At 40.6% G+C, this 27,947-nt stretch overlaps 1 protein-coding gene across 2 annotated transcripts in view; it reads left to right on the forward strand.

Annotated features, from left to right (window-relative positions):
* The first annotated feature begins 239 nt into the window (after window positions 1-239).
* The window catches only part of LOC128693848 (uncharacterized), a 101,858-nt gene continuing 74,150 nt past the window's right edge, over window positions 240-27,947 (forward strand). The window contains exons 1-2 of one of the 2 annotated variants that reach the window (XM_070080399.1): window positions 240-259; window positions 1,376-1,496. In XM_070080399.1, the coding sequence (XP_069936500.1) occupies window positions 1,395-1,496 (102 nt within the window). In that variant the 5' untranslated portion in view covers window positions 240-259; window positions 1,376-1,394. Of the gene's footprint in view, window positions 260-726; window positions 745-1,375; window positions 1,497-27,947 lie in introns of those variants that run through there. The other variant, XM_070080400.1, reaches the window with a different exon arrangement.

Consider the following 27,947-nt stretch of genomic DNA (forward strand, 5'->3'; position numbering starts at 1 on the left):
GAAACATTACATACATTATTAGTGAGGAGTGAAACATTACATACATTATTAGTGAGGAGTGAAACATTACATACAAAGTTAATGAGGAGTGAATCATTACATACGGTGTTACTGAGGAGTGAAACATTATTACTCAGTGTTAGTGAGGAGTGAAACATTACATTCGGTGTTAGTGAGGAGTGAAACATTACATACGGTTTTATTGAGGAGTGAAACATTATTACACAGTGTTAGTGAGTAGTGAAACATTACATACGGTGTTTGTAAGAATTGAAACTTTATATACAGTGTTTGTGAGGAGTGAAACATTATTACGCAGTGTTAATGAGGAGTGAAACATTACATAAGGTGTTTCTGAGTAGTGAAACATTACATACAGTGTTAGTGAGGAGTGAAACATTATTACACAGAGTTAGTGAGTAGTGAAACATTGCATGCAGTGTTAATGATTAGTGAAACATTACTACGGTGTTAGTGAGGAGTGAAACATTGCATACAGTGTTACTGAGGAGTGAAACATTGTTACATAGTGTTAGTGAGGAGTGAAACACTACATATGGTGTTAGTGATGAGTGAAACATTATTACACAGTGTTAGGGAGGAGTGAAGCATTACATACCGTGTTAGTGAGGAGTGAAACATTACTTACGGTGTTAGCGAGGAGTGAAACATTATTTCACAGTGTTATTGAGGAATGGATCATTATTACACAGTGTTAGCGAGGAATGAAACATTACATACGGTGTTAGTGAGGAGTGAAACATTATTGCACAGTGTTAGTGAGGAGTGAAACATTATTTCACAGTGTTAGTGAGGAGTGAAACTATATTACACAATGTTAGTGAGAAGTGAAACACGACATACAGTGTTAATGAGGAATGAAACATTATTACACAATGTTAGTGTGGAGTGAAACATTACAGTGTTAGTGAGGAGTGAAATATTGCATACAGTGTTAGTGAGGAGTGAAATATTATTACAGTGTTAGTGAGGAGTGAAATATTGCATACAGTGTTAGTGTGGAGTGAAACATTACAGTGTTAGTGAGGAGTGAAATATTGCATACAGTGTTAGTGAGGAGTGAAACATTACAGTGTTAGTGTGGAGTGAAACATTACAGTGTTAGTGTGGAGTGAAACATTACAGTGTTAGTGAGGAGTGAAACATTACAGTGTTAGTGAGGAGTGAAACATTACAGTGTTAGTGAGGAGTGAAACATTACAGTGTTAGTGAGGAGTGAAACATTAGATACGGTGTTAGTGAGGAGTGAAATATTATTACGCATTGTTAGTGAGGAGTAAAAGATTGCTTCCACAGTGTTAACAAGGAGAAAAATTCCACAGTGTTAGTAACCAAGGATTTATCTCGCTCACAGATTTGTGTGAGAGCTGAGGATGGGTGAGGTCCCGGAGCTCGAGTATGTGGTTCTGACAATGGAAGACTATGAAGATGTTACTCACTTTCTGTTGAACTATTATTATCCTCGAAATACTGTGGTAAGTCAACGTTGTTTCGTTCTTCAGGTCATCATATAATAATTGCCTCTATTTCATCATTAATGGTCTTTCTGGGGTAAACAGCTAAGGATGAGTAACAATGTTTTGTTCCAATGCTTTGTCGTGGTAGTCGTTATAATGGGAACAAATAATTTAAGGCTTGCCCTGGCAATCTCTATGATGGGAACAAATAATTTAAGGCTTGTCCTTATGCCAAATCAAAATCGAGAAAAACGTCCAGTATTGGGCCCCTACTTAAACAAGATTGGTCCTACACAGATGACAGCAAGGAAATGAGTGAGCTACTCAAGTCCCAATATGACTCAGTTTTTAGCAAGCCGCTAACCAGACTGAGAGTCGAAGATCAAAATGAATTTTTTATGAGAGAGCCACAAAATTTGATTAACACAAGCCTATCCGATGTTATCCTGACGCCAAATGACTTCGAACAGGCGATAAATGACATGCCCATGCACTCTGCCCCAGGGCCAGACTCATGGAACTCTGTGTTCATCAAGAACTGCAAGAAGCCCCTATCACGAGCCTTTTCCATCCTATGGAGAGGGAGCATGGACACGGGGGTCGTCCCACAGTTACTAAAAACAACAGACATAGCCCCACTCCACAAAGGGGGCAGTAAAGCAACAGCAAAGAACTACAGACCAATAGCACTAACATCCCATATCATAAAAATCTTTGAAAGGGTCCTAAGAAGCAAGATCACCACCCATCTAGAAACCCATCAGTTACACAACCCAGGGCAACATGGGTTTAGAACAGGTCGCTCCTGTCTGTCTCAACTATTGGATCACTACGACAAGGTCCTAAATGCACTAGAAGACAAAAAGAATGCAGATGTAATATATAGACTTCGCAAAAGCCTTCGACAAGTGTGACCATGGCGTAATAGCGCACAAAATGCGTGCTAAAGGAATAACAGGAAAAGTCGGTCGATGGATCTATAATTTCCTCACTAACAGAACACAGAGAGTAGTCGTCAACAGAGTAAAGTCCGAGGCAGCTACGGTGAAAAGGTCTGTTCCACAAGGCACAGTACTCGCTCCCATCTTGTTCCTCATCCTCATATCCGACATAGACAAGGATGTCAGCCACAGCACCGTGTCTTCCTTTGCAGATGACACCCGAATCTGCATGACAGTGTCTTCCATTGCAGACACTGCAAAGCTCCAGGCGGACATCAACCAAATCTTTCAGTGGGCTGCAGAAAACAATATGAAGTTCAACGATGAGAAATTTCAATTACTCAGATATGGTAAACATGAGGAAATTAAATCTTCATCAGAGTACAAAACAAATTCTGGCCACAAAATAGAGCGAAACACCAACGTCAAAGACCTGGGAGTGATCATGTCGGAGGATCTCACCTTCAAGGACCATAACATTGTATCAATCGCATCTGCTAGGAAAATGACAGGATGGATAATGAGAACCTTCAAAACTAGGGAGGCCAAGCCCATGATGACACTCTTCAGGTCACTTGTTCTATCTAGGCTGGAATATTGCTGCACACTAACAGCACCTTTCAAGGCAGGTGAAATTGCCGACCTAGAAAATGTACAGAGAACTTTCACGGCGCGCATAACGGAGATAAAACACCTCAATTATTGGGAGCGCTTGAGGTTCCTAAACCTGTATTCCCTGGAACGCAGGAGGGAGAGATACATGATTATATACACCTGGAAAATCCTAGAGGGACTAGTACCGAACTTGCACACGAAAATCACTCACTACGAAAGCAAAAGACTTGGCAGACGATGCACCATCCCCCCAATGAAAAGCAGGGGTGTCACTAGCACGTTAAGAGACCATACAATAAGTGTCAGGGGCCCGAGACTGTTCAACTGCCTCCCAGCACACATAAGGGGGATTACCAACAGACCCCTGGCAGTCTTCAAGCTGGCACTGGACAAGCACCTAAAGTCAGTTCCGGATCAGCCGGGCTGTGGCTCGTACGTTGGTTTGCGTGCTGCCAGTAGCAACAGCCTGGTTGATCAGGCTCTGATCCACCAGGAGGCCTGGTCACAGACCGGGCCGCGGGGGCGTTGACCCCCGGAACTCTCTCCAGGTAAACTCCAGGTAGTCGCTGTGATGGGAACAAATAATTTAAGGCTTGCCCTGGTAGTCGCTATGATGGGAACAAATAATTTAAGGTTTACCCTTGTAGTCGCTATGACGGGAACGAATAATTTAAGGCTTGCCCTGTATTACGATGTTCCATAGGATTTCTACAGTGTTGATGCCACGAGTCTCGGGGATCTTCAGTATGTAAGATATACATGGGAAATCGTAATAAGAAATTATATATACTGATATAATTCAATCTCTTGTGCGGATCAATTTTAGTGTAAAGGAGATAGAAAAATTCATAAAATATCTCTTGTAATATAACTTATATTATTTTATGGTCCAAAGGTATTTTAATGGTACCTTTTACTTATCAATTAGATATAAACATTTTAACATACTTATAATCATATATTGTTACAAGGGCTTCCATTCTGGCTGAATGGGTAGATGGGGTAAACATACAGCTAATTTCCTGAGACGATCTGAGTTTCAAACACTTATAAAATAACCAGTGTAACTGAAATCCGTGCAACACAGGAGAGCTTCTAAGTGGAAGTATCGCAAGTAGTCGCACTTGCGGGTGACTAAGGAATAATGCTATTCTCCAGGTAGTCTCTTAATCAAAGTAAATGAGCAGGAAAGGAAGACCTCGAGACTGAGAGAGGTGTTGTACTGCCTGTTCTACTCCACTCACCTCTGACGTAAGCTTGCGACAGGCGAGTAGTAACACTCACCTCTGACGTAAACTTGCGACAGGCGAGTAGTAACACTCACCTCTGACGTAAACTTGCGACAGGCGAGTAGTAACACTCACCTCTGACGTAAACTTGTGTCAGGTGAGTAGTAACACTCACCTCTGACGTAAACTTGTGTCAGGCGAGTAGTAACACTCACCTCTGACGTAAACTTGTGTCAGGCGAGTAGTAACACTCACCTCTGACGTAAACTTGTGTCAGGCGAGTAGTAACACTCACCTCTGACGTAAACTTGTGTCAGGCGAGTAGTAACCAGAGGTGAGGTCATAAATGGTTGCTATCACTGGTAAATGATGCATCAGCGTAAAATACATATATATACATAAAATGAAAAATGAGAAAGATGAAAATGAATATGTAATATTATAAAGCTGATTTTCGTCGTTTTAACTAATAACGACGATAATCGCAATGTAATATTAGATAGATCAATAAAATTGTAAGACATATTTAGAGAAATCGCAAATCAGCGACACACTCTGTTATTCGCTATGATGGGAACAAATAATTTAAGGCTTGTCCTGGTAGTCGCTGTGATGGGAACAAATAATTTAAGGCTTGTCCTGGTAGTCGCTATGATGGGAACAAATAATTTAAGGCTTGTCCTGGTAGTCACTATGAGGGGAACAAATAATTTAAGGCTTGTCCTGCTATTCGCTGTGATGGGAACAAATAATTTAAGGCTTGTCCTGCTATTCGCTATGATGGAAACAAATAATTTAAGGCTTGTCCTGGTAGTCACTATGAGGGGAACAAATAATTTAAGGCTTGTCCTGGTAGTCGCTATGATGGGAACAAATAATTTAAGGCTTGCCCTGGCAGTCGCTATGATGGGAACAAATAATTTAAGGCTTGTCCTGCTATTCGCTATGATGGGAACAAATAATTTAAGGCTTGTCCTGGTAGTCACTATGAGGGGAACAAATAATTTAAGGCTTGTCTTGCTATTCGCTATGATGGGAACAAATAATTTAAGGCTTGTCCTGCTATTCGCTATGATGGGAACAAATAATTTAAGGCTTGTCCTGCTATTCACTATGATGGGAACAAATAATTTAAGGCTTGTCCTGGTAGTCACTATGAGGGGAACAAATGATTTAAGGCTTGTCCTGCTATTCGCTATGATGGGAACAAATAATTTAAGGCTTGTCCTGGTAGTCACTATGATGGGAACAAATAATTTAAGGCTTGTCCTGGTAGTCGCTATGATGGGAACAAATAATTTAAGGCTTGTCCTGGTAGTCGCTATGATGGGAACAAATAATTTAAGGCTTGTCCTGGTAGTCGCTATGATGGGAACAAATAATTTAAGGCTTGTCCTGGTAGTCGCTATGATGGGAACAAATAATTTAAGGCTTGTCCTGGTAGTCACTATGAGGGGAACAAATAATTTAAGGCTTGTCCTGCTATTCGCTATGATGGGAACAAATAATTTAAGGCTTGTCCTGGTAGTCGCTATGATGGGAACAAATAATTTAAGGCTTGTCCTGGTAGTCGCTATGATGGGAACAAATAATTTAAGGCTTGTCCTGGTAGTCACTATGAGGGGAACAAATAATTTAAGGCTTGTCCTGCTATTCGCTATGATGGGAACAAATAATTTAAGGCTTGTCCTGGTAGTCGCTATGATGGGAACAAATAATTTAAGGCTTGTCCTGGTAGTCGCTATGATGGGAACAAATAATTTAAGGCTTGTCCTGGTAGTCACTATGAGGGGAACAAATAATTTAAGGCTTGTCCTGCTATTCGCTATGATGGGAACAAATAATTTAAGGCTTGTCCTGGTAGTCGCTATGATGGGAACAAATAATTTAAGGCTTGTCCTGGTAGTCGCTATGATGGGAACAAATAATTTAAGGCTTGTCCTGGTAGTCACTATGAGGGGAACAAATAATTTAAGGCTTGTCCTGGTAGTCGCTATGATGGGAACAAATAATTTAAGGCTTGCCCTGGCAGTCGCTATGATGGGAACAAATAATTTAAGGCTTGTCCTGCTATTCGCTATGATGGGAACAAATAATTTAAGGCTTGCCCTGGCAGTCGCTATGATGGGAACAAATAATTTAAGGCTAGTCCTGGTAGTCGCTATGATGGGAACAAGTAATTTAAGGCTTGTCCTGGTAGTCATTATGATGGGAACAAATAATTTAAGGCTTGTCCTGCTATTCGTTATGATGGGAAGAAATAATTTAAGGCTTGCCCTGGTAGTCGCTATGATGGGAACAAATAATTTAAGGCTTGTCCTGGTAGTCACTATGAGGGGAACAAATAATTTAAGGCTTGTCCTGCTATTCGCTATGATGGGAACAAATAATTTAAGGCTTGTCCTGGTAGTCGCTATGATGGGAACAAATAATTTAAGGCTTGTCCTGGTAGTCACTATGAGGGGAACAAATAATTTAAGGCTTGTCCTGGTAGTCGCTATGATGGGAACAAATAATTTAAGGCTTGCCCTGGCAGTCGCTATGATGGGAACAAATAATTTAAGGCTTGTCCTGCTATTCGCTATGATGGGAACAAATAATTTAAGGCTTGCCCTGGCAGTCGCTATGATGGGAACAAATAATTTAAGGCTAGTCCTGGTAGTCGCTATGATGGGAACAAGTAATTTAAGGCTTGTCCTGGTAGTCATTATGATGGGAACAAATAATTTAAGGCTTGTCCTGCTATTCGTTATGATGGGAAGAAATAATTTAAGGCTTGCCCTGGTAGTCGCTATGATGGGAACAAATAATTTAAGGCTTGTCCTGCTATTTGCTATGAGGGGAACAAATAATTTAAGGCTTGTCTTGGTAGTCGCTATGATGGGAACAAATAATTTAAGGCTTGCCCTGGTAGTCGCTATGATGGGAACAAATAATTTAAGGCTTGTCCTGGTAGTCACTATGATGGGAACAAATAATTTAAGGCTTGTCCTGCTATTCGCTATGAGGGGAACAAATAATTTAAGGCTTGTCCTGGTAGTCGCTATGATGGGAACAAATAATTTAAGGCTTGTCCTGGTAGTCGCTATGATGGGAACAAATAATTTAAGGCTTGTCCTGGTAGTCACTATGAGGGGAAGAAATAATTTAAGGCTTGTCCTGGTAGTCGCTATGATGGGAACAAATAATTTAAGGCTTGCCCTGGCAGTCGCTATGATGGGAACAAATAATTTAAGGCTTGTCCTGCTATTCGCTATGAGGGGAACAAATAATTTAAGGCTTGCCCTGGCAGTCGCTATGATGGGAACAAATAATTTAAGGCTAGTCCTGGTAGTCGCTATGATGGGAACAAGTAATTTAAGGCTTGTCCTGGTAGTCATTATGATGGGAACAAATAATTTAAGGCTTGTCCTGCTATTCGTTATGATAGGAAGAAATAATTTAAGGCTTGTCTTGGTAGTCGCTATGATGGGAACAAATAATTTAAGGCTTGCCCTGGCAGTCGCTATGATGGGAACAAATAATTTAAGGCTTGTCCTGCTATTCGCTATGATGGGAACAAATAATTTAAGGCTTGCCCTGGCAGTCGCTATGATGGGAACAAATAATTTAAGGCTAGTCCTGGTAGTCGCTATGATGGGAACAAGTAATTTAAGGCTTGTCCTGGTAGTCATTATGATGGGAACAAATAATTTAAGGCTTGTCCTGCTATTCGTTATGATGGGAAGAAATAATTTAAAGCTTGCCCTGGTAGTCGCTATGATGGGAACAAATAATTTAAGGCTTGTCCTGCTATTTGCTATGAGGGGAACAAATAATTTAAGGCTTGTCTTGGTAGTCGCTATGATGGGAACAAATAATTTAAGGCTTGCCCTGGTAGTCGCTATGATGGGAACAAATAATTTAAGGCTTGTCCTGATAGTCACTATGATGGGAACAAATAATTTAAGGCTTGTCCTGCTATTCGCTATGAGGGGAACAAATAATTTAAGGCTTGTCCTGGTAGTCGCTATGATGGGAACAAATAATTTAAGGCTTGTCCTGGTAGTCGCTATGATGGGAACAAATAATTTAAGGCTTGTCCTGGTAGTCACTATGAGGGGAAGAAATAATTTAAGGCTTGTCCTGGTAGTCGCTATGATGGGAACAAATAATTTAAGGCTTGCCCTGGCAGTCGCTACGATGGGAACAAATAATTTAAGGCTTGTCCTGCTATTCGCTATGATGGGAACAAATAATTTAAGGCTTGCCCTGGCAGTCGCTATGATGGGAACAAATAATTTAAGGTTAGTCCTGGTAGTCGCTATGATGGGAACAAGTAATTTAAGGCTTGTCCTGGTAGTCATTATGATGGGAACAAATAATTTAAGGCTTGTCCTGCTATTCGTTATGATGGGAAGAAATAATTTAAGGCTTGCCCTGGTAGTCGCTATGATGGGAACAAATAATTTAAGGCTTGTCCTGCTATTCGCTATGAGGGGAACAAATAATTTAAGGCTTGTCTTGGTAGTCGCTATGATGGGAACAAATAATTTAAGGCTTGCCCTGGTTGTCGCTATGATGGGAACAAATAATTTAAGGCTTGTCCTGGTAGTCACTATGATGGGAACAAATAATTTAAGGCTTGTCCTGGCAGTCACTATGATGGGAACAAATAATTTAAGGCTTGCCCTGGTAGTCGCTATAAAGGGAACAAATAATTTAAGGCTTGTCCTGGTAGTCGCTATAATGGGAACAAATAATTTTCACTGAAAATCAGAAAATGATCCTGGACCATTACAGAGGTGACTTGCACTTAGCTCAGTGAGGACGTGTCGAGTGTGCTCTCTACGGACTGAAGCAAGATGCCCTCCATCGAGCAACTTTACCAACAGCTTAAGGAAGAATTGAGGATGGCGTAGATGGAGATTCGGCGACTGACCGAGGAAAACAAGAAGTTTCGTAGTAGTCCTGCGTGGAACGAAGTTGACGATTAAGAAGACTAATGGAAAGGTAGAAACGATGAAGAAGAAAGAGACTGCTGTGGAATCTGTTGTGGAAACATCTAATGCTTTCTCCATGCTACCCGACGAATGTGAGTCAACTACTGGGAACGTCACGACGAACGACACCAAGGAAGGTAAGAATATTGTTGTTGTTGGGGATAGCCAAGTTAGGTACATGGATAGGGCGTTCTGCTTGAAGGAAAGGCGCAGGAGACAGAGGGTTTGCTTTCTGGGGGCTGGTATGGAGGATATTGTTAGCCGTTTGGATGACATCATGAGAGGTAATGGGAGCAATCCTATTATCTGTCTCAGTGCTGGAGGCAACGATGTTGGCAGACGTAGGAGTGAAGACCTGATTAGAAAGTATAGGTCACCAATAGAAATAATTAGGAGGAAGGGTGGGAACCCTGTCGTATGTGGTATTTTGCCAAGGAGAGGAGTTGGAAATGAATGGTTGTCCAGGGCAATTGGTGTCAATTGCTGGCTGGACAAATACTGTAAGGAAAATGCAGTAACATTCATTGACAACTGGGACCTCTTCTATGGGAGAAATGACATGTGTGCCAGGGATGGGGTTCACTTATCTAGGTCTGGGGTGGGGCACTGGCAATTACAGTGGAGGGAGCTGTTAGGACTTTAAACTAGGAATAGTTAGTGGTATGGGTTTTGGCAGGAAAACAGTGAAGTTCCAGTGTAGTAACATTATGAGTTCTAGGGAAACTAGTAATAAGCAGAACGAGGTAGATATTGAAAAGCCAGTGACACTAGGTGATAAGGACAGTAAGAGGTTTAGTAGAAAAACAAAAATGAGCAGGAAGGGTAAAGAGAAAGGAGAGTCTTCCAATGTATATTATGCTAATAGCCATAGTGCTAGGAATAAGATGGACGAATTGAGATTAGTTGCTAGTGCAGGTAACATTGATGTATTTGCCATAACTGAGACGTGGTTTAATTCAAAAAGTCGGGACATGCCTGTGGAATGTCACATTCAGGGTTTTAAATTGTTCCAAGTAGACAGAAGTATCGGGAAGGGGGGTGGGGTGGTATTGTATGTCCGAGATCTCTTGAACTGTTGCATAAAAACGGGTATTAAGTCTGAAGTAACACATATAGAGTCTATTTGGATAGAATTTTCAGAGGGGCATGAAAAATTGATTTTAGGTGTGATATACCGTCCCCCAAACTTAGACAGGGACCAAGGGAGACTACTATGGGAGGAAATTGTTAAGGCCACAAGGCACGATAATGTAGTAATTCTAGGAGACTTTAACTTTAGTCATATTGATTGGAATTTCTTGACAGGGAATTTAGAATCATACGACTTCTTAGAAGTAGTTCAGGATAATTTTTGATGCAGTTTGTGACAGAACCAACAAGGGGAAATAACCTGCTTGACTTAGTTCTGGCAAACAATGAATCCCTTGTTAATAATTTAGAAATTTCAGAGGAACTGGGTGGTAGCGACCACAAATCAATTACATTTAGCATTGAATGGAAGTATGATAGTAGGGATAACTCAGTAACAGTTGCAGATTCTCGCTTAGCAGATTACGATGGGCTTAGAGAACACTTATCATCTGTTGACTGGGGTAACGAAGAGAGCTATCAATAAGACAGTTTTCTGAACACTATACATGCTGCTCAAAGAACGTTTATCCCATATAAAGAAATTAGATCAAATAGAAATGACCCAAAATGGATGAATAATAGGCTGAAATATCTACTAGGGCATAAGAAAGGAATTTATAGGCGTATCAAAAGAGGTGAGAGTCATCTTTTGCATCAGTATATTGACATTAAGAGGGACGTTAAAAAGGGGATAAGAAAAGCTAAACCGGACTATGAAATTAAAGTTGTCAGGGATTCAAAAACTAACCCGAAAAGTTTTTTCCAGGTCTGTAGAACAAAAGTTATAGATAAGATAGGTCCCCTTAAAAATAACTATGGGCATCTTACTGACAAAGAGAATGAAATGTGCTCAATTTTAAATAATTATTTTCTCTCGATTTTTACACAGGAAGACACTAACAATATTATAGTAATTAATTTTTATAGTGGGCCTGAAGAGGATAAATTATGTAACATCACAGTCACTAGTGAAATGGTTATGAAACAAATAGACCGACTGAAGAAAAATAAGTCGCCGGGTCCTGATGAGGTTTTTTCAAGGGTTCTTAAGGAATGCAAAATGGAACTCTGTGAACCATTTTTAATTTTTCTCTTCAAACAGGTGTAGTGTCTGATATGTGGAAGATGGCTAATGTAATTCCTATTTTTAAAACAGGGGACAAGTCGTTACCAATAAATTACCGCCCAATAAGCCTGACCTCAATTGTAGGCAAATTACTAGAGTCAATTATAGCTCAGATTATAAGAAGCCATCTGGATAAGCATAGCTTGATTAATGACACTCAGCATGCATTCACGAGAGGCCGGTCTTGTCTAACTAATTTATTAACTTTCTTCAGTAAAGCTTTTGAGGCTGTTGACCACGATAAAGAATTTGATATTATTTACTTAGATTATAGTAAGGCTTTTGATAGAGTTCTGCACCAAAGACTGTTAAAGAAAGTGGCAGCTCATGGCATTGGGGGAAAAGTGCTCTCGTGGATCGAGTCATGGCTCACAGACAGGAAGCAGAGTGTCCATAAATGAGGTTAAATCCGAGTGGGGATCTGTAACAAGTGGCGTACCACAGGGATCAGTCTTAGGCCCGTTGTTGTTTATAATATAAATCAATGACCTTGATGAGGGTATTACTAGTGATATGAGCAAATTCGCAGATGACACAAAGATAGGTAGGATAGAGACACTTATGCAACATATGGGAATCTTTATTCAGGAAGCGTTTCGTCACACATTGGCTTCATCAGTCCAATACAAAGTATAAAGGCCTAAGGAGAGGTGGAGTTTGAGGTAATCAGTCCCTCAGCCTGGAGTCGATGTGTTCAGTCCATCAGTCTTGTAGAATGTACAGCATAGGGCCGTAGACGTGGCTTATATACTGTAGTGAGGTGAGGCGAAGCAGGAGGAGGTGGGGTTATAGTGGTATCATCCACTAGTCTAAGTAGGTCTTCGTCCAAAGGTTGGACAATTGTTGAAGAATTCTTTGTAACAAGATCCCATGATGCTGCAGTGTCTGACAGTTGTGATGAATGGCTTGAAAAACAGACAAGTTGTAGATTGAGACACTTATGCAACACAACTGTCAGACACTGCAGCATCATGGGATCTTGTTACAAAGAATTCTTCAACACTTGTCCAACCTTTGGACGTAGACCTACTTCAACTAGTGGATGATACCACTATAACCCCACCTCCTCCTGCTTCGCCTCACCTCACTACAGTATATAAGCCACGTCTTCGGCCCTATGCTGTACATTCTACAAGATTGATGGACTGAACACATCGACTCCAGGCTGAGGGACTGATTACCTCAAACTCCTCCTCTCCTTACGCCTTTATACTTTGTATTGGACTGATGAAGCCACTGTGTGGCGAAACGTTTCCTGAATAAAGATTCCCATATGTTGCATAAGTGTCTCAACCTACAACTTGTCGGGTTTTCAAGCCATTCATCACACATATGAAGGATAATTGATTCAAACGTAGATGTTAGGGAACTTCAGGAGGATCTAGACAATCTCTATTCTTGGTCAGAAAAGTGGCAGATGCAGTTCAATGTAGATAAATGCAAGGTTCTGAAGCTCGGGAGTGTCCATAACCCTAGCACTTATAAGTTAAATAATGGTTTAGAAAGACATGTAAGCAAACACTATAACATATTTATTAGAAAACGTTTCGGTCCTGGGACCTTGATCACTTCTAACATACAGAAGTGATCAAGGTCCCAGGACCGAAACATTTTCTAATAAATATGTCATAGTGTTTGCTTACGTGTCTTTCTAAACCAACTTGTCGGTATTTATTACCAAGGTTTATAACAAGTTAAATAATGTAGACAGATTGCGAAAAGGACTTGGGGGTTATGGTGAGCAGCAACCTTAAACCAAGACACCAGTGCCTAAGCGTACGTAATAAGGCAAATAGATTATTGGGATTTATATCAAGACGCGTGAGCAACAGAAGTCCAGAGGTTATACTGCTGACATCTATAGTGGGCAAGTTATTAGAATCAATTATAGCTGACATTATCAGAAGTCACCTTGAAGAGCATAACTTGATAAATGAATCTCGGCATGGATTCACGAGAGGTCGTTCCTGCCTGACAAACTTACTGACGTTCTTCAATAGAACATTTGAGGCAGTTGACAGTGATAAGGAATATGATATTGTTTATTTGGATTTTAGTAAAGCCTTCGACAGAGTACCTCACAAGAGACTCTTAAGAAAAATGGCAGCTCATGGTATAGGAGGTAAAGTTCTAGCATGGATTGAGGCATGGCTTACCAATAGAAAGCAGGGAGTTACCATTAATTAGTCACTAGTGGCGTTCCACAAGGATCAGTTTTATGCCCACTCTTGTTCATAATTTACATTAATGACCGTGATGAAGGGATTTCTAGTGACATAAGTAAGTTTGCTGATGATACAAAGATAGGCCGTATAATTCACTCTGAGGAGGATATCAATGAACTCCAGGACGATTTGGACAAATTAATGTCTTGGTCTGAAAAATTGCAGATGAAGTTCAATGGATAAGTGTAAGGTACTTGCCCTTGGTAATGAAAATAACCCTCGAAGCTATAATCTAGGTGAAGTAGAGCTTGATCATACAGAATGTGAAAAAGATTTGGGAGTCATGGTAAGCAGAAATCTAAAGCCAAGACAGCAGTGCCTTAGTGTGCGCAACAAGGCCAACAGATTACTTGGATTTATCTCAAGAAGTATAAGTAACAGAAGTCCAAAAGTTATTTTACAGCTCTATACATCACTAGTGAGGCCTCATTTAGATTATGCTGCTCAGTTTTGGTCCCCTTACTACAGGATGGACATAGACTCATTAGAGAACATACAGAGAAGAATGACTAAAATGATTTACTGTGTAAGGAACCTCCCGTATGAAGATAGACTTAAAGCCTTAAATCCCCACTCTCTGGAGAGGCGTAGAATGAGGGGAGATATCATTGAAGTGTATAAGTGGATGACAGGCATAAACAAGGGAGATATTAATAAAGTACTGAGGGTGTCGAACCAGGTAAGAACCAGAAATAATGGATACAAGTTGGATAATCGTAATGGCTTGATAAAGCTCCTGGTGACCTGTACTTAACTCAGTGGTAACCTGTACTTAACTCTGTGAAGAAGTATCTTGTGTGCTCCCGTGGACTGAACCAAGATGCCCTCCATCGAACAACTTTACCAGCAGCTTAAGGAAGAATTGAGGGTAGCGAAGATGGGGAAACGGCGATTGACCGAGGAGAACAAGAGGATTCGTAGTAGTCCTCCTGTTTCGAGTCTTCAGGTCAAGAAGGGATCGTGGTCAGTGGCTGGACAGCAGGGAACGAAGTTAACGATCAAGAAGACGAATGGAAAGCCAGAAACGATGAAGAAGAAAGAGACTGCTGTAGAAACTCTTGTGGAAACCTCCAACACATTCTCGGTGCTACCCGATGAATGTGAGACGACTACTGGGATCGTTACGACGAACGACAAGGAAGGTAAGAATATTGTTGTTGTTGGGGATAGCCAGGTTAGATACATGGATAGGGCATTCTGCTTGAAGGACAGGAGTAGGAGGCAGAGGGTATGCTTTCCTGGGGCCAGGATGGAGGACATTGTTAGCCGGCTTGACAACATCATGAACGGTAATGGGATCAATCCTATTATTTGCCTCAGTGCTGGAGGCAATGATGTAGGCAAGCGTAGAAGTGAGGATTTAGTTAGAAAGTTCAGGACAGCTATAGACATAATTAGGATGAAGGGGGGGGGGGTGCCCTGTTATATGTGGCATTTTGCCAAGAAGAGGTGTTGGTAATGAATGGTTGTCCAGAGCAATTGGTATTAATTGTTGGCTGGATAAACACTGTAAGGATAATGCAGTACCATTCATAGACAACTGGGACAACTTCTATGGCCGAAATGACATGTATGCCAGGGATGGGGTTCACTTATCCAGGGCAGGTGTGGGTTTTCTTGCTAACTCAGTTGAGGGGGTTGTTAGGACTTTAAACTAGGATTAGTTAGAGGTATGGGTTTAGAAATGATAAATAATGAGTATGGATATATTGACTTATGCTCTGATATTAAGAATCTTAATAGTTACTGTCATGGAGTAACTCTGGGTAATGATAATTTCAGAAATTGTTTAAAAACAAAGATCAATAGGAAAAATGTGCAGAAGAAAAAACATATGATGGTATTTTATGCTAACAGTCGAAGTGCAAGAAATAAAATTAATCAACTACGTTTGGTAGCATGTGCTGGGAACTTTGAAAGCATTGCATTAACTGAAACGTGGTATGATTTAAAGAGTCGGGATATGACTGCTGAGTGTAATATTCAGGGATTTAAGTTGTTCAATGTGGATAGATCTAATGGGAAGGGGGGAGGAGTTGCATTATATGTTTGAGAAAATATTAATTGTTGCATAAAAACAGGTATAACAATAGATGGAGCAGTGACAGAATCTGTTTGGGTAGAGTTCGTAGAAGGTCAAGAAAAACTAATTCTAGGTGTAATATACCGACCTCCAGGCTTGGATCACTAACATAGTCATAGTAGGGGACTTTAACTTTAGTCAAATTAACTGGAATTCTTTGACAGGTAATCTAGAGTCCAGTGACTTTATGGAAACAGTTCAGGACTGTTTTCTGAAGCAGAGTGTAACAGAGCCTACCAGGGTGTGAAGGCTTACTCAGCTCTGTAACAACTTCAGACAGTATTACCAAAGCTGGCTCCTCCTTAGGAAAATTAATGAATAGAAAAAGAAATAATAACAGACAAACATAAACACTTTATTATATAGAAAATATAAAATATAAAACACTTAAATATGAAATATTAATCATACATTAAAGAAAATGAAAAATGAAAAATATAAATGATAACTGAATTCAACGCTAATATAAAACTTGGGTGTCTGGTGTTGGAGACACTGCTTGTTGAAATCGTAGCCGTTGCCGATGATGGGGGGGGGGTCGCAGGTGTTTGTTACAACCCACTGGCTAGTTCTTCACAGTATTGCCTTGATTATTCTATCCTGATGACAGGAAAGCAGGTTCTTTACCGCTGCAATGATGAGGGGTTACGTCCTGCAATTTCATACAGATGCACAGGTAATTAAATCCAAAAAGGGGAAGTCTCAGGACGTTCGTCCATCTCCATCAGTTCTGTTCGTTGATTGGCAGGTGACCCTCTCTGTCATCCAAGCTGGAAAGATAGACAGGTTACCCACTGCTTAAGAAATCACTCTCCATGATAAGTACAATACCTAAAAGATGTGGTGATTATTACAACAGTCAACTTAGAGCAAAACTGAAAGGACTAAGTTTATTATTGGTCAAAAGTGAAGCTTTCAACCAATAAATCCACTAGAATACAAGGCAGGAATGTACTTACAGTAGTGCTGGGAGCTGTGAGTCTAGTGATTACTGTTTGGACCGGAGCCCCACACGTCACCTATCGGGGGGGGGGAGAAGGAGGGGAAGGGAAAGCGGGAGCTAGACTGACCCTACCTTAACAAGCAGCTGGCAGTCAAACTATCACTTTCGGGGTGGGGAAAAAAGGCGGGAATAGCGGGAGCTTGACAGATAAGATAAGATAAGATAAGATTTCGTTCGGATTTTTAACCCCGGAGGGTTAGCCACCCAGGATAACCCAAGAAAGTCAGTGCGTCATCGAGGACTGTCTAACTTATTTCCATTGGGGTCCTTAATCTTGTCCCCCAGGATGCGACCCACACCAGTCGACTAACACCCAGGTACCTATTTGCTGCTAGGTGAACAGGACAACAGGTGTAAGGAAATGTGTCGAAATGTTTCCACCCGCCGGGAATCGAACCCGGGCCCTCCATGTGTGAAGTGGGAGCTTTAGCCACCAGGCTACCAGCCACCAGCCACCTACCTTAACAAGTAGCCTGCAATGAAGCTATTGTTACTATATACTCCATCGCTACTCCTATCTATTGAACTTTTCCCTCACACTCCCCCATACCAAGACTTATAGTCAAGGAGTATAAGAAGAATAGGCGAGGAAAAAGTTCTAACATATGGAAGTCGTGTAAGGCAAAAAATCTTCTACTGACTGTCATGACTTAACCAGTCAGACAAATAATTGGATGAACCATTGATATACACAATATGGAACTTAAAAGCCTGGAGTGCCAATGTCCACCTCAAGAGGCGACTGTTGGTTCCCTTAAAAGTTTCTAGGTATATCAAAGGTTTGTGGTCCGTTTCTAGAATGAATTCTTTTCCCAGTAAATAAAATTTAAGTTTGGAGATACCCCACACAAGGGCTAAACATTCCTTTTCTATTGTGGAGTATCTTGTTTCTGCGGGAAGGAGTTTCCAGCTTAGGAAGCATACAGGGAAGGGAGTACCACCGTAGTAACACCGCACCTAAGCCAGTATTGGAGGTATCAGTTCTTAAACAAAATGTTTTATTAATATCTGGAATCTTAAGTATAGGGTCTTTCAAAAAGATACTTTTAATCTCATTAAACTTTTCCCAAGCTACGTCGGAAAGTTCAAGAGGTTCCTTCACAGACTTTTTAAGGAAGTCGGATAAGATGCCTGTAAGATCAGTAAGGTTCGGGATAAACCGTGCATAAAAATTTACAGAACTAAGAAAGCTACGCATGAGCTTCTTGGTTTTGGGGAATTTAAATTCTAATAAAGCTTTGATCTTACTGGGGAGAGGCTGCAGAGAGTTATTAGAAAGTATCAGTCCAAGATATCTAATCTTGTTATACCCAAGGAAGCATTTCTTCGACTTGGCAGTAAGGCCATGTGAGCGTAACCTACACAAAAGTGATGTTAATGTTTGGATATGTTCGCCCCAAGTGGATGTCATTACGTAAATGTTATCAAAATAAACTGAAACATTTGGCATATTACCCAAGACCTTTCTCATCAGTCTCACGTAGGTAGCACAGGCAGTTCCCAAACTGAAGGGCATAGTTCTATATTGCATCAGTCCTTGGTGTGTAGGAAAAGCTGTGTACTGCCTAGAAGAAGGATCTAACATTACTTGATGATATGCCTGTGCAATATCAATCTCTGAAAAGAAGGAAGAGTCATAAAATTTGAGTAGATCGCTATCTATTAAGGGCAAAGGCTCAGCATCCCACCGAGTTATAGCATTAAGGCCTCTGAAGTCAATAGCACGTCTATATGAATATCCTCCTTCTTAACCATGACTACTGGTGAACAATATGAAGATACTGAAGGTTCAATGATCTTTAGTTTTAATAATTTGTCTACCTCTCGGTCAAATGCATCCCTAAGGTGAACTGGAACTGGGTATAATTTTCGTTTGATAGGATTGTCCGTCACTAAGTTAATCTTATGGACTACCGTGGAGGTAACACCTGGAATATCAGTAAAGACGTCTGAAAAGTTACTCACACATTGAAGTAGTTCATGTCTCTTATGGTCATCCAAAGATTTATTAATATTAATGTTGGTTGTGCCCGAGTGGTCAAGAGTCACCAAGTCATGTAGCTCTTCATCATAGTCTAAGTTAGTGTCAATTACACACACCTTACATTCTTCAGTTGTCGTATCAAGTTCGTGTGGAAAAACTAAGTCAAAGTTATTAAGGCAGTTAACCGAATTTCTTCGGTAATATTTCTTAAGGATGTTGATAAGATAAAGCTTAGGCTCCCCCTTGACTTCTATGAGGTAGTCAACTTTCCCACAAATCTTTAATACTTTATATGGACCTTTCCATGCTACTAATAATTTATTTGACTTGATCGGCAAAAGTACAAGAACTTCATCCCCTACTTTAAAACTTCTCTGACTTCTGGAATTAAAATAGGTTTTGTACTGGTCCATTGACAAGCTTAGGTTTTTCGAAACTATGTCAGAGGTCTCCTCAAGTTTGGATCTAAGGTCAAGGAGAAACTGGTAAGAAGACTGAACCTCAGCACTCATCTCCTCATTAGTCCATAAGTCATGAAGGATGGACAGTGCACCTCTGGCCTGTCTACCATAGAGAAGTTCAAAAGGTGAAAACCCCAAAGAGTCTCTAGGAACTTCCCTCATGGCAAACAAAGCACAGGGTAGGTAACGATGCCACTCCTTATGTTTAAGGGAGCAAAGTTTCCTTAAAATGGACTTGAGAATCGAATGCTGGCGCTCAATCCTCCCATTACAGCTGGGATGATAGGGTGTGGTGAAGAGAGGCTTCACTCCCAGAAGTTGGTATAGATGTTGCATTAAGTCTGATGTGAATTGTGTCCCACGGTCAGACAAAATTTCTCTAGGGATGCCCACTCTGGAGATGATGGACAAAAGGGCTTCAGCCACCTCTGTAGTAGTTATGGTCTTTAAGGGTATGGCTTCAGGGAAACTCGAAGCATAATCAACTAATGTTAATATATATCTATGTCCCCCAGATGAAAGTGGAGATAAAGGACCAACGATGTCAATAGCTACTCTTTCAAAAGGTACCGTAAAGACTGGCATTTTGACCATAGGTACTCGCCTGGTACCTCGGGAGGATGACAGTTGGCAAACTTTACACGATCTACAATAGGTAGTGACATCTGAGGACATTTTTGGCCAAAAATAGGTTTCCCTAATTTTATTTAAGGTTTCACGATGCGAGAAATGTCCGGCCACTGGCAGGTCATGAGCCATTTTAAGAATAGTCTCTCTGCATTGACTTGGAACAACTAAGATGGAATAGTCTATCTCATCAGAATTTAATTTGAATACTGACTTGTACAAGATACCTTTTATATATTCAAATTTATATGAAAAGTTTTTTCTTTGGATAACTTGATTTTGTTAGCGGCATTATGGCAATCCTGAAGAATAGGGCAATTACATTGTAAATTGACAAAGGAGTCCTTCGATATGTCTAAAGGCTTAAAGTCAGGGAAAATCAAAGGATGGATAGTAGGAGAAGCCTGGGCTTCGGTCTGAGCCCTAGTCAAGACATTTATAGTATCGGAGGTGATATCTTCACTTTCATCTAATAAGTGAACCGGTGATCCTACTACCTCGCTTCGAGAGTAGCATCACTGCTTTTAATCCCACATGAATCTCACGAGACATTGTCTCATCTGAACTTTCGAGGGGCTTCTCTGACTCTACAGAAAGGGGATCTGAAACACCTATGTCCATCTTTGGTGATGAAAGTTCAACCTCAGAAAGAAGAATGGCACCTTTTACATTACCTATTAGTACGGAGCAAAAAGTGATGGGAGCTAGTACGGCTTCAGACCAACCTGTGAACCATTTAGACCTAATGTAACAACGGATGGTAGGAAAAGTGTCTGTACGGCCCAAGTAGTCTGAAAGTATAGTATAGGAATGAGTTTCTTTAAGGTTAGGGAACAGCTTATCAGAAATGACTATACATGTGCATCCAGTGTCTCGTAAAATTGTAGATACATTAAGTCCATTAACTGTTCCTGAACAGAAGGGTGCTTGGTCATTACAGTCTTTAAAACATCTTCCAACTTTTTGGACCTTCTTAGAAGGACAATCTGGACGTTTATGTCCCTTAACACCACACAAATGACAAACAGGAATAAAAGAAGTCATTTTACTTTCCACTAGAGGCTTTGATTTCTTAATGTCTGATGAACCCTTGCCCTTAGGGTTCGATCCCTTTAGGTCTTTATAGGAATTGTGAGCCTCAGCATACAGGTCAGCAGCCTCAGCAACTTCCTCAGCTTTAATCAGGTTACGTTCTCTGATGAATGTTCGTATCTGATGGGGAAGAGCTGTCAGGAACTGGTCAGCAACCATGAAGTCTCTAAGAGATTCATAACTGTGATCAATTCCTGAACTCTCTATCCAAAAGTCGAAGAAACGAAAGAGTGTTACCTGTAACTGCTGAAAGTTCTGGTCAGGCTGTAAGGTGGCATACCTGAAATCTTTCCTGTAAGAATTTGTGGTTTTTTGATATGCTTTAAGGATTGCCTTCTTCAGTAGGTTATAATTACATATGATATCCTGCGACAAAGTTGCATAGATATTCAAAGCGGTACCAGAAAATAACATTCCTAACCTGGTAGCCCAGGTGTCAGCAGGCCATTCAGAGAGGGTAGCGGCATTTTCAAACCTGATAATGTATGAAGTTATGTCTTCCCCCCTCTGTGAAGGTAGGTAAATTAGGTGTTGGAATATGTGCACTGACTACACGTTGTTCCATTACTTCTTCCTCTAATTGTTGTTGTGCAAAAGTTAACTTTTTCTTCTCTAATTCAAGGCGAGATTTTTCGAGCTCGCGATCCTTTTCTCTCTCTATTAACTCATGTTCTCTAGCTTTTTCCACAACTTCTCTATCCTTTGCTCTTTCCTCAAGTTCTCTTAATTTAACCTGTTCCTCACGTATCTTAGCTTGTTCCTCACGTATTTTAGCTTGTTCCTCACGTTCCCTATCCTTTGCTCTTTCCTCAAGTTCTCTTAATTTAACTTGTTCTTCACGTACTCTAGCTCTCTCCTCACGATCAAGTCTATCACGCTCCTTTTTGTCTTCTCTCTCTTTCTGTCTTTCTTGGATTTCTCTCTCAATTCTCTCTCTCTCCTTTTCTTCTTCTCTTTCTATTCTCTCTCTTTCCTTTTCTTCTTCTCTTTCCCTTTCTAACTGTCTTTCTTCTCTCTCAATTCTCTCTCTTTCAAGTCTTTCCAGGATCTTAGCACTAATGAAAGATTCTAAATTTTTCCCTGTTATTCCTAACTTACTTCCAGCATTCATCCAAAACTGGTATTCATCCATACTTGCAAGAATAACTTAAACTATCAGGGGAAATAAAACGGGTATTAAAGAAAACGGAGGGTTCAATTCCTGCTCCGCTCAAACTGTAAATAAATAAACCAGAGGGCTCGATCCCTACTTCAATTAAACAATATGTATTAATTAAAACGAAGGGTTCTATGCCGGCTCCGAGCAAACAGTAAGTAGAATGGGGTCACTTGACCATCCAATCTTCTCACCAACAAATCAAGAGTGCCCTATGACAGTTCCCTTGATATAATAAAGAGCTCAGTGAAACAAATTGCCACTGGAAAATCTTGGGTCCCTAGAGTCTAATCCTCCAAAGTGTTTCAAGCTCACACAAAAATAGATGGCAGAATTAACTAGTATTCCTGCCTTGACTTGACTTACAATAAATTGAGACTAACAATCACCAATTCTTTTAAATACCTGTACTGTAGTCCTACCGTAGAGAATGATTACTCATGGCTGGTGGTAACCGTCTGTGGTATGTGGCGTTGAAGTTTCAATGGTAGATTCGAGATGGAGTTGAATCTTGATTCAGTCGAGTTATCCTGGCAAGGTCGCCACTTGTGAAGGCTTACTCAGCTCTGTAACAACTTCAGACAGTATTACCAAAGCTGGCTCCTCCTCAGGAAAATTAATGAATAGAAAAAGAAATAATAACAGACAAACATAAACACTTTATTATATAGAAAATATAAAATGTAAAACACTTAAATATGAAATATTAATCCTTCATTAAAGAAAATAAAAAATGAAAAATATAAATGATAACTGAATTCAACGCTAATATAAAACTTGGGTGTCTGGTGTTGGAGACACTGCTTGTTGAAATCGCAGCCGTTGCCGATGATGGGGGGGTGTCGCAGGTGTTGGTTACAACCCACTGGCTAGTTCTTCACAGTATTGCCTTGATTATTCTATCCCGATGACAGGAAAGCAGGTTCTTTACTGCTGCAATGATGAGGGGTTACGTTCTGCAATTTCATACAGGTGCACAGGTAATTAAATCCAAAAAGGGGAAGTCTCAGGACGTTCGTCCATCTCCATCAGTTCTGCTCGTTGATTGGCAGGTGACCCTCTCTGTCATCCAAGCTGGAAAGATAGGTTACCCACTGCTTAAGAAATCACTCTCCATGATAAGTACAATACCTAAAAGATGTGGTGATTATTACAACAGTCAACTTAGAACAAAACTGAAAGGACTAAGTTTATTATTGGTCAAAAGTGAAGCTTTCAACCAATAAATCCACTAGAATACAAGGCAGGAATGTACTTGCAGTAGTGCTGGGAGCTGTGAGTCTAGTGATTACTGTTTGGACCGGAGCCCCACACGTCACCTATTGGGGGGGGGGAGAAGGAGGGGAAGGGATAGCAGGAGCTAGACTGACCCTGCCTTTGTAGATGAATGGTTCAGAGAACCGACATGTTGATAAATTAGACGCATGTGCAACTCTTGGGTATCTTTATTGAAGAAACGTTTTGCCACACAGTGGCTTCATCAGTCCATACGTAGGAGAAACTTGAAGAACAGGAGGAGAATGAGGTAATCAGTCCCTCATTCTCATTCTCCTCCTGTTCTTCAAGTTTCTCCTACGTATGGACTGATGAAGCCACTGTGTGGCGATACGTTTCCTCAATAAAGATACCCAAGAGCTGCACATGTTTCTAATTTATCAACATGTCGGTTCTCTGAACCATTCATCTACAAACCTGTCAGACACTGCAACTTCTTGATATCTTTATACTTAGGAATTCTTTGCTTGCTTAATTCTTGGGCACGACCTACTTCCACATTGAACAAATGTGACACCACCTATGACTGCTGCACCTCTTCTGCCATACGGTTTATAAGCTGCTTCTCCGCTCATATGCCGTATTCTATTCAAGACTGATGGACTGAACACATCGACTCAAGGTTGAGGGACTGATTACCTCATTCTCCTCCTGTTCTTCAAGTTTCTCCTACGTATGGACTGATGAAGCCACTGTGTGGCTTCATCAGTCCATACGTCCAATACATCAGTCCATACGTCCAATTTCCAATGCTACCCAAGAAATAAGCTCTGATGTGCAAGTCCCACTCAAATCCAACCCCTCCCACTCATGTACTTATCCAACCTAAATTTGAAACTACCCAAAGTCCTAGCCTCAATAACCCAACTAGGTAGACTGTTCCACTCATCAACTACCCTATTTACAAACCAATACTTTCTTATGTCCTTTCTAAATCTAAATTAAATCCATTACTGCGGGTTCTCTCTTGGAGAGATATCCTCAAGACCTTATTAATATCACCTTTATTAATACCTATCTTCCACTTATACACTTCGATCAGGTCTCCCCTCATTCTTCGTCTAACAAGTGAATGTAACTTAAGAGTTTTCAATCTTTCTTCATAAGGAAGATTTCTAATCCTATGTATTAATTTAGTCATCCTACGCTGAATGTTTTCTATCGAATTTATGTCCATTCTGTAATATGGAGACCAGAATTGAGCTGCATAATCTAGGTGAGGCCTTACTAATGATGTATAAAGCTGCAGTATGACCTCTGGACTTCTGTTGCTTACACTTCTTGATATAAATCCCAGTAATCTGTTTGCCTTATTACGTACGCTTAGGCATTGCTGTCTTGGTTTAAGGTTGCTGCTCACCATAACCCCCAAGTCCTTTTTGCAATGTGTATGGCTAAGTTCCACATCATTTAACTTATAAGTGCTAGGGTTATGGACACTCCCGAGCTTCAGAACCTTGCATTTATCTACATTGAACTGCATCTGCCACTTTTCTGACCAAGAATAGAGTTTGTTTAAATCCTCCTGAAGTTCCCTAACATCTACGTTTGAATCAATTATCCTACCTATCTTTGTGTCATCGGCGAATTTGCTCATATCACTAGTAACACCCTCATCAAGATCATTGATTTATATTATAAACAACAACGGGCCCAAGACTGATCCCTGTGGAACGCCACTTGTTACAGATCCCCACTCGGATTTAACCCCATTTATGGTATAAACCTTCGTAATAAATACCGACAAGTTGGTTTAGAAAGACACGTAAGCAAACACTATAACATATTTATTAGAAAACGTTTCGGTCCTGGGACCTTGATCACTTCTAACATACAGAGGTAGAAAGACATTATTGAACATAAAAATGGTATAAAATACCGACAGGTTGTTAGGGAAGACACATATGCAACAGTTAGGTATCTTAATTTCGAAACGTTTCGCCTACACAGTAGGCTTCTTCAGTCGAGTACTGAAAAGTTGATAGAAGCAGAAGATACTTGAAGACGATGTAATCAGTCCATCACCCTTAAAGTTTTGAGGTGGTCAGTCCCTCAGTCTGGAGAAGAGCATCGTTACATAGTATTTTAAACCATTTTTATGTTCAATCTGTCAGACACTGCAACACAAGGGTATCTTGGTACAGACCTGCAATCAACTTCGACATCTTCTACTAGTGAGAACGGCTGGATTTGAGAGGGACCTGACCTCCCAACATCTGCGTTCTTACCTCTTCTAGTGACCTACGTCTCACCTCCTGGCGCTATATAAGGCTCCATCCTGTCACTTCATCTCCATATTGTTTCATACTCTGTAACAATGCTCTTCTCCAGACTGAGGGACTGACCACCTCAAAACTTAAAGGGTGATGGACTGATTACATCGTCTTCAAGTATCTTGTGCTTCTATCAACTTTTCTGTACTCGACTGAAGAAGCCTACTGTGTAGGCGAAACGTTCGAAATAAAGATACCTAACTGTTGCATATGTGTCTTACCTAACAACAGAAAGACATTATATATATAGGCGTCACATTATATATATTATATATATAGTGCGTCACATCTCACTCTCCGCCTATATATATAATGTCTTTCTACCTCTGTATGTTAGAAGTGATCAAGGTCCCAGGACCGAAACGTTTTCTAATGAATATGTTATAGTGTTTGGTTACGTGTCTTTCTAAACCAACCCCATTTATGGACACTCTGCTTCCTGTCTGTGAGCCATGACTCGACCCACGAGAGCACTTTTCCCCCAATGCCATGTGTGGAAAATTTTTAATTTTCCGAAACTATAGCGCCTAATAGGTGTTTTATGTGCCGATAGGAGTCAAAATGTATTTGAAAATGGAGTAGAACCAAGAGTTCCCTTGGCGCATGCGCGGATGTGCGGGGGAGGGAGAGCGCGTATTGTTTTGAATGGTGGTGAGGAAGCTGAGAAAACATGGAACCACGAAATTGACGTTCACGGTGGCCTAAGGATTAATATAGGCCTCATTTCATAATAAGAAGTGTCGTAATTGTTCCTGGTGGAGAGTGAGGGAACGGGATTTACGGGACCACAGTAATAGAGTGGTAAAAGTGTGATAAGAGAAGGACCGGGTGACTGACGCGTCACAATAGACTGTGTCCTGGGGAAAATTACCCTTGGATTAATCATCACTCATCGGTCTCAGATCTTAATGGAGTGACCTCTAGTTTGTATAATAGTTATGAGACGTTAAATCGTCTTGTGAATTGTAATGTAATTAATGATAATAACGCTAAGTTAAGCGAATATGTGAAGTGAAATAAGTCGTTTGCTCCGAGTGAACACGCTAGACCTCGTTGTTAACGAGACGAGGAAAGGGAAACTCCTTGAGTCACGATGTCTAAAGCAGGACAAACCAGCGGATACCTCGTCCTGCGGGAATGAGAATCGTGTCGGTGTAGCAGGACATCGAAAATGAGATGGTGAATCAAGAAATGAGGAATATCAATCACCCACAGTTAAGTAACCCTTCTAGTTATAGCAACCTTAGACTGGCCAGTGGTGGTATGTTATGATTAGATAGGTTACGAGTGATCCAGCTACATCAAGTGACCACCAGAGAACATCTGGTAAGTATTGGGATTATGTACAAATGTTTTCCTTGACGGATGTATCCATGTGTGTCCTACCCCCCCCCTTCATTCAGTTAAACTAATATAATCTATACAGTCCACAATTAATTAGTAGCCCCGTACTTGTGGGTGCTATCCAATCCATACTGGTCTCGGATAGATATGGATAAGATTGTGAGGCCGAAGGAATCACTTGCCGCGACCAGGGGTGATTAAGTTTTCTCACATGTCTACCCGGGGTGACTACGGTAAACATACAGTTAAGCACCCTAGGAAATTTTCCACATCTGCCCGCTGGTCCTTCGTGAACCGGATGCAATCAGTGAAAAAATTAATTGAATTAATTACTTAATAATTAAGTGACTGATTGAAGGAGGTGGGTATAGGGTACACAAGTTTAATCGATCGTGTGGTGGATGATAATTAGCCCAATAAATTGCTAGCACATGGGTGGCTAGGATTTATACAAGAGTAAAGTGCAAGAATTACTCTTATAAGGCGTCTACTTAAGTAGTATAATGGGTGATTATTAATTCCCTAACCATGGCTGGGTCTGAGGAAGTTAGTGCGACTGGCAAGTCCATGGATGCCAAAGCAAAGAAAGCGTCACTACAAGCTCGGAAGGGTCATGTTACTAAATCATACAAGAAGTGTATGGAGTTAATGAAACAAGAAACGGTAAACCCTGATGAATTAAAGCTGCACCTAGATGCCTTAGGAAATAGACATGAGTCATATAGATTGTGGTTTAAAGACTATGAAAAGGAGCTGCTAGAGAACTGTGCAGATGATGCTGAAAGGGAGCGACTGCTAGATCAACATTATGAAGTGGAGGACAACATTGTGTCCTGCAAAACTAAGGCGTTGGAGAAGGTAAAGGGTGTAAACAATGTTGTTGGTCAACCTAGTAAGGAAAGTCAGAGGCATCTACCAAAAC

The sequence above is a fragment of the Cherax quadricarinatus genome, unplaced genomic scaffold (assembly GCF_038502225.1).
Source record: "Cherax quadricarinatus isolate ZL_2023a unplaced genomic scaffold, ASM3850222v1 Contig398, whole genome shotgun sequence".
NCBI classification, from domain to species: Eukaryota; Metazoa; Arthropoda; class Malacostraca; order Decapoda; family Parastacidae; genus Cherax; species Cherax quadricarinatus.